This window comes from Panthera leo, chromosome E3 (assembly GCF_018350215.1).
Source record: "Panthera leo isolate Ple1 chromosome E3, P.leo_Ple1_pat1.1, whole genome shotgun sequence".
NCBI lineage: Eukaryota > Metazoa > Chordata > Mammalia > Carnivora > Felidae > Panthera > Panthera leo.
The window spans coordinates 26,290,727-26,305,535 of NC_056694.1; the positions used below are offsets into that span (position 1 = coordinate 26,290,727).

The following is a 14,809-nucleotide window of genomic DNA, read 5'->3' on the forward strand; positions in this document are numbered from 1 at the left end:
CTGAGCTGTCAGCACAGAGCCTGATGCAGGGCTCGAACTCACGAATCATGAGATTGTGACCTGAGCCGAAGTCAGTACTTAACTGACTGAGCCACACAGGCGCCCGTTTCCAGTATTTTTGCTAACACGTGGCAATCCGCAGTGAACAACTATGTGTGTTAGTCACAGGCCCCTGCTTCTGGGGTTTCCGTGAGAAGATTCTAGGATTCCAGGAAGCGGTTATGCTAAGTGGTAGGATTCTCATAAGCCATTTTCTGTGTGAATGCACATTACTTTTTGAGCCGAGTGGCAAGCCAGAACACAGAGACTGCCATTAATGGTCACCACAACCTGGTGCGGTAGGTTGTGTTATAATTCCCCTACATTCCATATGAGGAAATGAACCTCATCTAACCTTATCTGGCTGGTAAACTGTAGATCTGAGATTCAGACTCTGGTCTCAATGATTCCAGAGTTCACGGTCTTCTGCATCTAAACATATGACTAACCAGTTTCCATGAGAAATGTATGTGGAAATAGCCGTGATTTGGAGGACGTGGTTCTGTGGCCTTGGCAGGTACTGGCAATCCAGGTGAGAAATTGTCCTGTTGTTTCCAGGCTCCTGGTGACCTACTGTTCTTCTTGGAAACTGGTTCAGTGCTGGGGACAGCAGGAATTTGCCATTCCTGATAACGTTCTGGGGATTGTTTATGGGCAAACCATTTGCTGGATTGGAGCCTTTTTCTCCCCTCTTCTCCCTGCAATTGCAACCTTGAAACTCATTATCATCTTTTATGTGAAAGAGGTAAGGAGAAGGTTGGGCAGGGGGCTGATATTCTGGACCATTCTTGACCTTGCAAGGCATTCGGCAGTCGTGTGACTGGAACCTATCCACGTCCCATCAGATGTATTAAAACTACATTCCTTATTTGATACATATTTTTATTCTGGAAAAAAAAGACTTTGAATGGATTTCCACATTTTTATAATTTTGAGAGTCTTAAGATTTTTTTTTTTTTTTTTTTTTTTTTGCTCCTGTGATTTAAATGTTGTTTTTGTAGGTAACCATCTAAAAGTTGAGTTGTAATTGATCCATCAGTTGGTAGTGGCACATCTGGTGATGTTTAACAAAGCATTTATTAAAGTTTTGTCATTTTCTGTTTGGATGTTGGAGGCATTGTATTTATTTTCAGGTGTCAGTTATTTGTGTAGCTCCTTGAAGGGCTCACGGGAAGTAAGTATTGTGTCTGAACTAAGTGCTGAATGGGTAGAGTGGCCCTGCAGATGACTGACTGATCTGGGCTTCATTACTGAACTTCTTTTATTATTATTGTTGTTATTATTATTATTATTATTATTATTATTATAGAAGCAATAGATGCTCAATATTAAACATTTAAACCATGCAGATATGTATACAGTAACTTTCATCCCTACTTCCAGAGGTGCCATCTACTAATAAGCCTCACACTTATTAATTACCTATTATGCCAAGCCCTGAGGATTCAGAAATGGAAATAATAATTATAATATTAATATTCATAATTACAGTAATCATAATGATAAGAATACCAGGTACTCCCCTGCCCTGCTGAACACTTTCCATAGGCTATCATATAATGCTTATACACATCTTTTGAAGTAGGTACTGACGTTAATCATATTTTATAAATCAGGAAGCTGAAGTTCAGAGAGGTTAAGTAACTGGTCCGAGGTCACATAGCTTATAAGTGACTCCAGGTTTACTTCACTCAAGACCTAAGCTATTTAATCCTTAGGTAAGCAGAGCCTTGAATTGAGCCTACCCAGATGTTTTGGCCTTTGAAGAATGTTCTGATGCTTTCATTTGGAAACTTCAATTGGTTGAAGTAACCGAAGGAGAGGTGGATGTGAGAAAACATATAGGAACTTGTTCCCTTTCCAGAAAGTATTGGTTACCCAGTGCTTTCCCGGTGTGTAGCCCAGTAAAGATATGTGGGAGTAACGGAATAGGTCAGGGGCACATGGCTGATACAGGCCTGACCAGCTAGCCACCCCCAAACAGGACACCGGGGGTCCCTAGTACTCTTTGCCGTCTGGCTCAGAAGATTTTCTGGCTTCTGCTGAAGTCAGAACGGCTTGCTGCTCCCTCCTAGTAATGTATTTTTTAAAAATATTAAGGGGAAATCTTATGCCTATTGCTATACCTTTCACCCCCTTTCCACTTGATATTTCCACAAGTCTTTTTGGCCCTGATGGAGATATTTGTTTTTAATATACAGGAGAAATAAATGCTTATAAAAAATTCATGTAATGAATTGTATGTTCTCATGGATCCATTTAACACATATTTAAAGTCCTGTAAAGTTTTTTAAAAACTTAAATGAGATCATACAGCACAGAGTTCTGAAATCTGCCCTTTCATTTCATAGTACTGTCAGGGCAGGACGCAAAGCCCATATCCTTTCTACCGGCTCAGGGTATTCCATTGTGTGGATGCACTTTAACCTTTAAGTGACCCCTGTCGATAGCTCTTTCATTGCTTCCAGTTACTCCCTGATATCAGTAACTATAACAGTAAACATCCATATACGTGAACTTTGGCCCATTTATTCTATTTTCTCATCAAGATGAATTTCCCAGCGTTGGGGTCTGGATTAAACATGTTTCATTTTCATCTGTATTGCTGACTACCCTCTAGAAAAGTGGCATCAGTTTACATTCCCCTGGGATGCATGAATGTGCTCATTTACCTTCAAGGAAGCTATGCTCTTACTTTTTTCTCTTTCTTTCTCTCCCCTTAGATAAGTCTTCTTTACACCTGCCGGCCCTCCCCAAGGCAGTTCAGAGCATCCAATTCTAATTTCTTCTTCCTGTTGGTGTTGCTGATAGGGCTGTGTTTGGCAATAATACCTCTGACGATCAGCATGGCACGGTAAATATGATTTTGTTTTCGAGAACATTTCCTTGCTTCTTGACATGTTCCTCTTTTTTTTTTTTTTTATTTAAAAAAAATTTTTTTTTCAACGTTTTTTATTTATTTTTGGGACAGAGAGAGACAGAGCATGAACGGGGGAGGGGCAGAGAGAGAGGGAGACACAGAATCGGAATCAGGCTCCAGGCTCTGAGCCATCAGCCCAGAGCCTGACGCGGGGCTCGAACTCACGGACCGCGAGATCGTGACCTGGCTGAAGTCGGACGCTTAACCGACTGCGCCACCCAGGCGCCCCAGACATGTTCCTCTTTTATATCAAAGGGTCCATTGTGTTCTTTATTGGTTTTCCAAATTCATGGCGTTCCACCTGCAGAAGTCAGTAAGTCACTCCTGGTTTAGCCAGGCCCATCGTTGTTTTGGAATCTCTCTCTGGATGCTGGAATGTCTCGGTCCACTTCCAGAACTTTGGCTGGCTGTGTTGCCAGTGTTTTAGAGTACTGGTTGGGTCTGCCCTCCCCCACTCCCTTTTCCTAGGACCTCTCTGCTGGTATCCTTTTGGATTATTTCTTTGTTTCTGATTACAAAAATAATACATCTTCATTATGGAAGAATTTGGAGTATCTTCATTGTGACAGGCACTGGGCTCGGTGCTAGGAGTATGGAGACGATTCAGACATGGCACAAGGAATGTTGAGTCTAGTGTAGAATTTGGTAGGAGCAGAAATGCTTAAGACTAGGGATCAGAAGTTGAGTGTTCAGACCCCAGTGACCCTACTCCTTAAGAGTATAACCATTTATACCAAAGGCCAACAAACATTTTCTGTAAAGAGGAATCCTAAATATTTAGGCTTTGTGGCCATATGGTGTTGGTAGCAACTGTTCAACCCTCCTGTGGCATCACGAAAACAGCTGTAGACAGTATACAAACTAATGGGCATGACTTATTCCAATAAAACTTTACTTATAAAAAACAGATGGTGGGCCACATTTGACACTAGGGCTATAGTTTACCAGTCTCTCTGACTTATATTCTCATGGAATTCCATTTCTTCATCTTTCAATTAAAATCCTTGAACTTTTCTCTCAGATTTTATTTTTTAACCAATTTGACTGACTGTATATCTTTATTGTTTTTTATTATAGTAACAGATGTTATATATAAAAAAACTGTACACAAGGGTGTAAATGAAAGGGAAACAAATTTCCCATTATCCTCCCTTAGTTGCACTCCACCAAGGTAACCACTATGAATATTTTAATATTAATATTTAATATATTAATTATTCAGTATATTAATATAAATATATTACTTCCAGAAATTCATATGAACACTATTTATTTTTTAAAATATTTTTAATTTAAAATCATTAATATTAAAAATTAATTTAAAATTAAATTAATTTAAAATTATTAAAATATTAAGTTTTAATTATTTAATATATTAATAAATATATTTATTACAACCCAAAATTCATATGAACACCCTTTATTTTAAAAAATATTTTTAATTTAGGGGCGCCTGGGTGGCTCAGTTGGTTGAGCATCCGACTTCAGGTCGGGTCATGATCTCACGGTTCGTGGGTTCCAGCCCTGCATCGGGCTCTGTGGTGACAGCTCAGAGCCTGGAGCCTGCTTCGTTCGGATTCTGTGTCTCCCTCTCTCTCTGCCCCTCCCCTGCTCACACGCTGTCTCTCAAAAATAAATAAATGTTAAAAAAAATTTAACAAAATATTTTTAATTTAAAATCATTAAAGTTTTTTAATGATTTTAAATTTTAAAATTAATTAAATTAATTTAAAAGTATTAAAATATTAAAATTTAATTGTTTAATGTATTAATAAATATTAATATATTTATTACTTCCAGAAAGTCATATGCACACTATTTATTTTTATTTACTTATTTTTTCCTTTTTTATTTTATTTATTTTTTTTAATATGAAATTTATTGTCAAATTGGTTTCCATACAACATCCGGTGCTCATCCCAAGAGGTACCCTCCTCAATACCCACAGCCCATCCTCCCCTCCCTCCCACCCCCCATCAACCCTCAGTTTGTTCTCAGTTTTTAAGAGTCTCTTATGGTTTGGCTCCCTCCCTCTCTAACCTCTTTTTTTTTTCTTCCCCTCCCCCATGGTCTTCTGTTAAGTTTCTCAGGATCCACATAAGAGTGAAAACATATGGTATCTGTCTTTCTCTGTATGACTTATTTCACTTAGCATAACACTCTCCAATTCCATCCACGTTGCTACAAAAGACCATATTTTATTCTTTCTCATTGCCACATAGTATTCCGTTGTGTATATAAACCACAATTTCTTTATCCATTCATCAATTGATGGACATTTAGGCTCTTTCCATAATTTGGCTATTGTTGAAAGTGCTGCTATAAACATTGGGGTACAAGTGCCCCTATGCATCCGTACTCCTGTATCCCTTGGGTAAATTCCTAGCAGTGCTATTGCTGGGTCATAGGGTAGGTCTATTTTTAATTTTTTGAGGAACCTCCACACTGTTTTCCAGAGCGGCTGCACCAGTTTGCATTCCCACCAACAGTGCAAGAGGATTCCCATTTCTCCACATCCCCGCCAGCATCTATAGTCTCCTAATTTGTTCATTTTGTCCACTCTGACTGGCGTGAGGTGATATCTGAGTGTGGTTTTGATTTGTATTTCCCTGATGAGGAGCGACATTGAGCATCTTTTCATGTGCCTGTTGGCCATCTGGATGTCTTCTTTAGGGAAGTGTCTATTTATGTTTTCTGCCCATTTCTTCACTGGATTATTTGTTTTTCGGGTGTGGAGTTTGGTGAGTTCTTTATAGATTTTGGATACTAGCCCTTTGTTTGATATGTCATTGCAAATATCTTTTCCCATTCCGTCGGTTGCCTTTTAGTTTTGTTGGTTGTTTCCTTTGCAGTGAAGAAGATTTTTATCTTCATGAGGTCCCAGTAGTTCATTTTTGCTTTTTAATTCCCTTGCCTTTGGGGATGTGTCAAGTAAGAAATTGCTGCAGCTGAGGTCAGAGAGGTTTTTCCCTGCTTTCTCCTCTAGGGTTTTGATGGTTTCCTGTCTCACATTCAGGCCCTTTATCTATTTTGAGTTTATTTTTGTGAATGGTGTAAGGAGGTTGTCTAGTTTCAATCTTCTGCATGTTGCTGTCCAGTTCTCCCAGCACCATTTGTTAAAGAGACTGTCTTTTTTCCTCTGGATATCCTTTCCTGCTTTGTCAAAGGTTAGTTGGCCATACTTTTGTGGGTCTAATTCTGGGGTTTCTATTCTATTCCATTGGTCTATGTGTCTGTTTTTGTGCCAATACCATGCTGTTTTGATGATTACAGCTTTATAGTAGAGGTTAAAGTCTGGGATTGTGATGCCTCCCACTTTGGTCTTCTTCTTCAAAATTACTTTGGCTATTCGGGATCTTTTGTGGTTCCATACAAATTTTAGGATTGCTTGTTCTAGCTTTAAGAAGAATTCTGGTGCAATTTTGATTGGGATTGCATTGAATGTGTAGATAGCTTTGGGTAGTATTGACATTTTAACAATATTTATTCTTCCAATCCATGAGCACGGAATGTTTTTCTATTTCTTTATATCTTCTTCAATTTCCTTCATAAGCTTTCTATAGTCTTCAGCATACAGATCTTTTACATCTTTGGTTAGGTTTATTCCTAGCTATTTTATGATTCTTGGTGCAATTGTGAATGGGTCCGTTTCTTTATTTGTCTTCCTGTTGCTTCATTATTAGTGTATAAGAATGCAACTGATTTCTGTACATTGATTTTGTATCCTGTGACTTTGCTGAATTCATGTCTCAGTTCTAGCAGACTTTTGGTGGAGTCTGTCGGGTTTTCCATGTATAATATCATGTCATCTGCAAAAAGTGAAAGCTTGACTTCATCTTTGCCAATTTTGATGCCTTTGATTTCCTTTTGTTGTCTGATTGCTGATGCTAGAACTTCCGAGACTATGTTAGACAACAGCGGTGAGTGGATGGTGGCTTATTTTTTTAGCTTAATTTTATGATGAGCCCTTTTCCATGCCAGCACATACAGAACTCTCTCATTCCTTTAAAATGTTTTTTAACTTTGATTTTTTAATATAATAAATAAATATATATAATATATAATATAAAATATATAAAATATAAAGTTCTACAAAATATGTAATAAATAGTTTACATCCCACAGAATTTAAATAACATAAGAATATATGATGGAAAAAATTAATTTTCCAATCCTGTTTCCCAACTATTTTCTGTATGGGAGCCAGTCATTTTACATCTCAATGTCTCTTTCAGTGGTTTTTTTTAGTGTTCTCTTTTATTTTTTATTTTTAATTTTTTTTAAATTTTTTTATGTTTATTTCTGAGACAAAAAGAGACAGTGTGAGTGGGGGAGGGGCAGAGAGAGAGAGAGAGAGACGCAGAATCCGAAGCAGGCTCCAGGCTCTGAGCTGTCAGCACAGAGCCCGACACGGGGCTCGAACTCACAAACTGTGAGATCATGACCTGAGCTGAAGTCAGTGGCTCAACCGACTGAGCCACCCAGGCGCCCCTAATGTTCTTTTTTATGAATGGATCATAAATTGTTCATCCATTGCCTTAAACAATAGTTAGGTTGCTTCTAAGAATGTTTTTTTATCCATAAAAATAGGGCTACAGTGGAAAAGCTCATACACAGAACTTAATTCTTTTAGGCCTTAATTACAGATTTTTTGCATTGAATTTTATTTAGTTTTTATTTAGTTTTTTATTTTGAAAAATTTCAAATGTGTAGAAAAGTTAAAAAAAATAGCAGTAATGGAGGTTCACATACCCATCAACTGGATGTCCCAGTTGTTAACATTTTGCTACATTTGTTTTATCTCTCTCTATGCATATGCTTTTTGTGGGTGTGGTGACCTATTTGAAATTGTTATAGGCACCATGACATATGTAAATAATAACCTCAGCCACCCCCATTTTGAGATCTGGGGGTGCACAGAAGATATGAGCTAAATACTTGATTGTGCAGCTCCTAAAAATAAGGGTATATTCTCCTCCTCATGCATCTGCAATAACATCACATCTCAGAAAATGAATACTGTCTTATTCTTGCCATTTTCAAATTTCTCCAATTGTCCCCAATAGTCTTTTAGAGCCTTATTTTTATATTTAAAAATTTTTTGTATTTATTTTTGAGAGAGACAGAGAGAGAGCAAGCATGAGTGGGGGAGGGGCAGAGAGAGAGGGAGACACAGAATCCTAAGCAGGCTCCAGGCTCTGAGCTGTCAGCACAGAGCCTGATGTGGGACTTGAACCCACGAACTGTAAGATCATGACCTGAGCCGACGTCAGACGCCCAACCGACTAAGCCACCCACGTGCCTCTATAGCCTTTTTTAAAAATGAGGATCTATCTATCCGGGGCGCCTGGGTGGCTCAGTTGGTTGCGTGTCCAACTCTTGATTTCAGCTCAGGTCATGAGATCAAGCTCCATGTGGGGCTCCACACTGAGCATGGAGCTTGCTTGGAATTCTCTCTCTCTTTCTCTCTCTCTCTCTCTCCCCCTCTGCTCCTCTCCCCAACTCATACACTCTCTAAAATAAAGTTAAAAAAAATTTTTTTTAATAAAATAACATGAGGATCTTTCGAGTTTTACCCATTGCTTTCATTGCCATGTCTCCTTACTTTCCTTTAATCTTTAATTCTTTGAAGAGTCCACAACTGTTTCCTCCCCTCCAAACTGAGAGATTGGTGCACAAAATCACTACCACCTTCTGGATCTATTTGATTGCTGTCTTACAGTGTCATTTAACTTGCTCTTCTGTGCTACATTTCCTGTACACTGGAAGTCAGTCTACAGATTAGATGGAATTTCAGGGTCAGCATTTTTGTCCAGAATATTCCAGAAGGCCCATAAGATTGGGCTGTTCCTCACAGGTCGCTGGATGACAAAGCCTGCGGCCGGGTGGAGGAGTGACACTCAGCCTGTGCCGCATGCCTCACCCTGAGCCCCTTGGTCTGTGTCCCGGCAGCGTCCCTTCCTCAAAAGCCTGTGGGCCGTTCACCAACTTCAACACCACCTGGGAGGTGGTCCCCAAGACCGTGAGCACCTTTCCCAGCTCACTGCAGTCCCTGGTCCATGGCGTCACCTCGGAAGCCTTTGCAGTGCCTTTCTTCATGATCATCTGGTGAGTAAGAACCGCTTAGACCCTTGCGAGGATTCTCCATTGAGACATGTGGACTCCTCTCCACTGGGAAATGGAAGCCCACCTGTTACGCTTGATAAGTCACTAAACCTCTGTGAGCCTCACTTTCCCATCTCTAAAATGGGCATAATAATAGTGATTCTTAAAGAGGGTCGTTGAGCGGGTTCATTAAGATCCTGCTGGTGAAGCCCTGAGCCCAATGCCTGACATAAATCCAGTGAACTTTGTCGATTAATATTACTGATTATTCACAAAATCACTGGCTCTTTGGTAAAGTAAATCATTATTGGGCAGAGAGAAGAGCACCAGGTTAGACACATGCACTTGAACCCTGGCTCTACTGCTTCTAAGTAGTCTGTGTCCTTTCTGCGCCTCCATTTCCTCACCTGGAAAATGGGGATAAGAATGGCACATACCTTATAGGGTTGTGACATGAAGGAAATGTGGTTAATGATGTAAAATGCTGGTGCGCCTGGGTGGCTCAGTCGGTTAAGTGTCCGACTTCAGCTCAGGTTGTGATCTCACAGTTCGTGAGTTTGAGGCCCGTGTCATCGGGCTCTGTGCTGACAGCTCAGAGCCCGGAGCCTGCTTCGGATTCTGTATCTCCCACTCTCTGCCCCTTCCTCCCTCCCTCCCTCCCTCCCTCTCTCTCTCTATCTCTATCTCTCTCTCTCTCTCAAAAATAAACATTAAAAAATTTTTTTAATGTAAAATGCATTTTTATTTTATTTTTTTTAATTTTTTTAAATTTTTTTAATGTTTTTTTTTTTTTTAATTTTTTTTTTCAACGTTTTTTATTTATTTTTGGGACAGAGAGAGACAGAGCATGAATGGGGGAGGGGCAGAGAGAGAGGGAGACACAGAATCGGAAACAGGCTCCAGGCTCCGAGCCATCAGCCCAGAGCCTGACGCGGGGCTCGAACTCACGGACCGCGAGATCGTGACCTGGCTGAAGTCAGACGCTTAACCGACTGCGCCACCCAGCCGCCCCAATTTTTTTAATGTTTATTTATTTTTGAGAGACAGAGAGCGAGAGAGTGAGAGAGAGCATGTGTGGAGGAGGGGCAGAGAGAGAGAGGGAGACACAGAATCTGAAGCAGGCTCCAGGCTCTGAGCTGTCAGCACAGAGCCCTACGTGGGGATCAAACTCGTGACCACAAGACCATGACCTGAGCTGTAGTCAGATGCTTAACCAACTGAGCCCCCCAGGCACCCCTAAAATGCATTTTTAAATGTAAAATGCCAGCAGAGGACCTGGCCCTTAGTAAAGGCTCAGTAAATGACAGGTGTTATATGTCAGGGTGACAAGAGTCATTGCTGCATAGTGATTGATTTTGCGTGTTAAAGTAATTCTAATCACAAATGTACATTGAGGGCTTACTGTGTGGTGGCCATTGTTCTAATCACAGTCTTACAGTCTGTCTTCGTTATTCATAGATCTCAAGGTGGTTTTTTTTTGTATTGTGAATATGCCTACTTGCTAAAATATTTTACAACCCCCAAAATCAGTTTCAAACCATCAGTTTCATGGTCATTTGTGGACTTGCACAGGGTAGCAAAAAATTTGAGTCACCCAAAGGGCATTGTCTTAGTCTGTTTGGTCTGCTATAACAAAATATCATAGACTAGGTGGCTTATAACAACAGAAATTTATTTCTTACAGTTCTGAAGACTGGGAGTCCAAGATCAGCATGATTAGGGGAGAGCCCTCTTCTGGCTTACAGACTTCTGGTGTCCTCACATAGCAGAAGGGCTGAGCTAGCTCTCTAGGGTCCCTTTTATCAGGGCACTAATGCCATTTGTGAGGGACCTAATCACCTCCCGGAGGCCCCACCTTCTCATGACATCACCTTGGGATTAGGATTTCAGCGTACGGATTTTGCGGGCACACCTTCAGACCATAGCATGCATGTAAACAGCTGAGGTCAAACAAGGCAATAAGCCTGCTATCTTCTTTCCGCTTTCGTACTACAAATGTCTTTAGTGACCTATTTAGTGCCATGTTTCTTGCATTTTGTGCTTTTGGTGGCTCATTTCCCAGTATAAAACCATCCCAAGCGTAGTGCTGAAGTGCTTCTCATGTTCCTAAGTGCAAAGAGGCTGAGATATGCCTTACAAAGAAAATCTGTATGTTAGATAAGCTTCATTCAGGCATGGGTTATGGTACTGTTGACACCGAGTTCAGAGTTAAGGAATCAACAATAATGGTAACTAAATTATCTTTAAACAGAAGCAAGATTACGTATTGATAGCTGATTTGCTCAATGAATAAGAAACATAAGACAAGGTATTGATCAGTTGACAAAAATGTTGTGACCAGTGACTCAAGGAACCTCCCCTTGTATTTCCCCTAGGGCCATTGGTTCAGAATTCACTAATCAGGTGTTCCTAGAAGCTTTATAGAATAGAACTACCACAAATAACTAGAATTGATTGTAGCTGGTATGTATTAACTGTAATGAATGAAATAATCGCAATTTACCCCATGATAGAGATATTCTTACAGTAAAACCCCACCCAATGAAGGAAGTGAGCTTCAGAAATGTATTTGTTAAAGGCATGATACCTTTGATGAGATTAACAACATGGTTTGGGGGAGCTGTGCAGACAACCAGCCTGGAATTCTGAGGACCCCAGGATGCAGAGACTCCTGGCCCCGTGCATTTACTCCAGCTGTCATTTGGCTGACGCCATCTGGTGGCGGTTACCTGATCTGGCCATTCTTGTCCTGTGGCCATGGTATCTTCTAGAAGAGTTTCATTGATATCAGTGTTTCCAGTGGCCCTCATTTCCTCAGCCCTATCTGGGGAGATTGGACAGGAAACCACCTCCCCTTCATGGAGTGGAATGAGTTGCCTACTCTTTTCCTGGGGGCTTGCTCTCCACTCCACTTGCCCCTCACCTCAAAGACAGTCATTTCACTCACCCCACTTTGAGATCTGGGACTACATGGAAGATAGGAGCTAATTGCCAGTTGCTTTTATTCAAAAATGTATTATCCTAGGCTTGTTGTCCCTGGGGTTTACTATATTATCCCCATTTTACAGATGAGGAAACTGAGACGAGGGGGGTTCCACAGTGATTATCCACATCCAGTGCATTCTATGCTGAGCTGACTTTCTGGACCATTTCCTTGTCTCTCCCTATCATATTCTATGTGCCAAGGGAACAGCAACAACTTTTAATATTAGCTTAAAAAGCAAGGCATGAATCAGTCTCTGCTACCACTGCCAACTCACAACCCCTCTGGGGCCGTTTCTGATTGCCTTCTGCTTAGGATGAATGAGTTTTGTCTTTCTTTTTCTTTTTCTTTTTCCTTTTCCTTTCCTTTTCTCTTCTTCCCTTTCCTTCCTTCCTTCCTTCCTTCCTTCCTTCCTTTCTTCCATTCCTTTCTCCCTCCCTCTCTTTTTTTCCTTCCTTCTTTTCCTAACAACAGTAAAACTGTCCTGGGCAAAATGGATCAGGTGGTTTTTCTAGTGGCCTTCAAATGGTGCAAACTCCCTACTGACCTCTCCACCTTGTGTTGCAGCCTCATTATGTTTTATTTCATCGCCCTTGCCGGAGCACACAAGCGGGTGGTGGTCCAGCTCCGAGAGCAGCTGTCCCTGGTAAGAAAGAGCAGGTCCAGAGGGTCATGGCTGGGGACCTTTACCCAGGACATCTAACAGAAAGTGGCACTTTTCCCAGGGAGAGGGTGGAATGCTGTGGCCCCGCTCACCACCACTTCCCTAAACTCTGCGTTTAGGCCGGGCCTTCCCCAGCTTCATTCATCCAGTCCTTCAACATGTGTATTGATCACTCCCTGCTCTTCACACCGTGCTGGAATACAGTGGTGATAAAGGGAGACAAGATTGCTAAATAGTTACAGAAAAAGTGATAAATTTCAATAGCAGTAACTGCCGTGAAGAGAACACAGACAAGATGAGTGGCCATCTACTGCTGTCGATGGTGGCCACTGAAGCCCACTTTGAGGAGGTGACATTGGAGCTGAGACTTGAATGCTGTGGGAGGTCTTGGGGATGAGAGTAACAGAGGGGACAGTGAGGGCACCCCTGGGGCTGGAGGACGGTGGCTTATCAGCCGGGGTCACAGCACAGTCTGAAGGCTCTGTTGAGAAGATTGAGTTTAATTCTGAGTGTGATGGGAAACCAGTGAAATGTGTTCAGTAGCAGTCTGGTGTACATTTCTTTTTAATGTTTGTTTATTTTTGAGAGAGAAAGAAAGAGAGAGAATATGAGCAGGGGTAGGGCAGAGAGAGAGGGAGACAGAATCCGAAGCAGGCTCCAGGCTCTGAGCTGTCAGCACAGAGCCTAACGCGGGGCTTGAACCCACAAACCGCAAGATCGTGACCTGAGCTGAAGTCAGATGCTTTACCAACTGAGCCACCCAGGCGCCTCCTGATGTACATTTTTACAAGACTGTTGGCCACTTTGTGGACAAGGGGCCATGGAGGGGCAAGAATGCCAGAGGCAGACCAGTTTGGAGGCCATTACAACCATCCGGGGGTTAGGATCATTAACCGTGAGTCTGACAGGCAATTTATTAGGTTGAAATGATGATACATGTATCCAAAAATATTGAATGTGCTCTTGCACCCATCTCTGTCCTTAGGAAAGTCGTGACAAGCGTTATCTAATTCAGAAACTAACAGAAGCCCAGAGGGATATGAAGAACCGTCTAGACTGGCAGTGAGGATCCTACTGCGTGTTGCTCAGAAGCTGACCTGCTGAGCCTACAGAGTCCACCTGGGTTTGGAGCAGAGATTTTAAAATATATTTTTCTGGAGTTGAGGTTTTTCCTGAAAGTAGCTCCATATTATGCAGCTGCGGTGGCTGTAACCCACCCCTAATGTAACCCAGCCCCCCCATTTTAGTGTCTTAGAAAGACCAGGTTCAAACCTGGTTTGCCTATAGACCAGCAGCTTGGTGACTCCCCCACAAAACTAACTTACTTAGCCGTTTAGGCTGATAGAACAAAATTTGAGGAGGAGAGCCCTTTTATATTTTTCAAAGTGCATTTGTGTTGTCTTTTATAGTTAATTGTGGGAGTCATCTGTTCATGAGACTGGGCTCGTTCTTTTGAACCAGGTTCTGGAGTTTTAGGCTGAAAAGTGTTCCTTAAGAAGTAGTAATCCTTTTTAAATGGTTCTGAGACCTGATTTTTTTTTTTTTTTTCATGAAGAGAAATCCTTGAATTGAGATGTTTGAAACGGATGGTGGAAACATGGAGAGGGTGGCTATATAAGTCCAGTTACCTGGTAGTAATATGAGAGAGAAAAGCCATCCCTGCTGTGTGAATAAGGTTAAGTTTGGGGAGGAGGGGAATGCTGTGGATTGGGGGCCTTGATGTCTTAGTTCCTGGGTATTTTGCTGCCGCCTTATTACTCGGGGGTGGGGAGGTGCTCAGGGTTGGGGGGGAGCTGTCTCTAAGGTGCTGGGTATCCATAGGTCCTGAGTTCCCTTCTGGTCCTGAGTTCTGAGACTTAGCAGAGGGCCCTGGGTATCAAAATTAAGAGGCAAAGCTTGTCTTTCAAGTCTTCCAAATGCCATTTTCCTTCCTGCACTGAGGTCCCCGTTTCTCATGGACACTTCACATTTCAGAGCCAGGCTGGAAAGGGCAGTTGAGTATGTGCACGGAGCACAGGGGGCCATGGTTTATGTGTGTGTTTGAGGATCAGGGGTTGCAGCATCAGACCAGCCTGTGCAAGTGTCCGAGAGGACACTG

The 14,809-nt window shown here is 41.6% G+C and overlaps 1 protein-coding gene across 3 annotated transcripts in view; it reads left to right on the forward strand.

Annotated features, from left to right (window-relative positions):
* The window catches only part of TMC7 (transmembrane channel like 7), a 56,670-nt gene that overhangs the window by 40,874 nt on the left and 987 nt on the right, over positions 1 to 14,809 (forward strand). For 2 of the 3 annotated variants that reach the window (XM_042922207.1, XM_042922208.1), the window contains exons 12-16: positions 598 to 784; positions 2,763 to 2,893; positions 8,912 to 9,067; positions 12,615 to 12,693; positions 13,697 to 13,875. In XM_042922207.1, the coding sequence (XP_042778141.1) occupies positions 598 to 784; positions 2,763 to 2,893; positions 8,912 to 9,067; positions 12,615 to 12,693; positions 13,697 to 13,777 (634 nt within the window). In that variant the 3' untranslated portion in view covers positions 13,778 to 13,875. Of the gene's footprint in view, positions 1 to 597; positions 785 to 2,762; positions 2,894 to 8,911; positions 9,068 to 12,614; positions 12,694 to 13,696; positions 13,876 to 14,809 lie in introns of those variants that run through there. The other variant, XR_006197827.1, reaches the window with a different exon arrangement.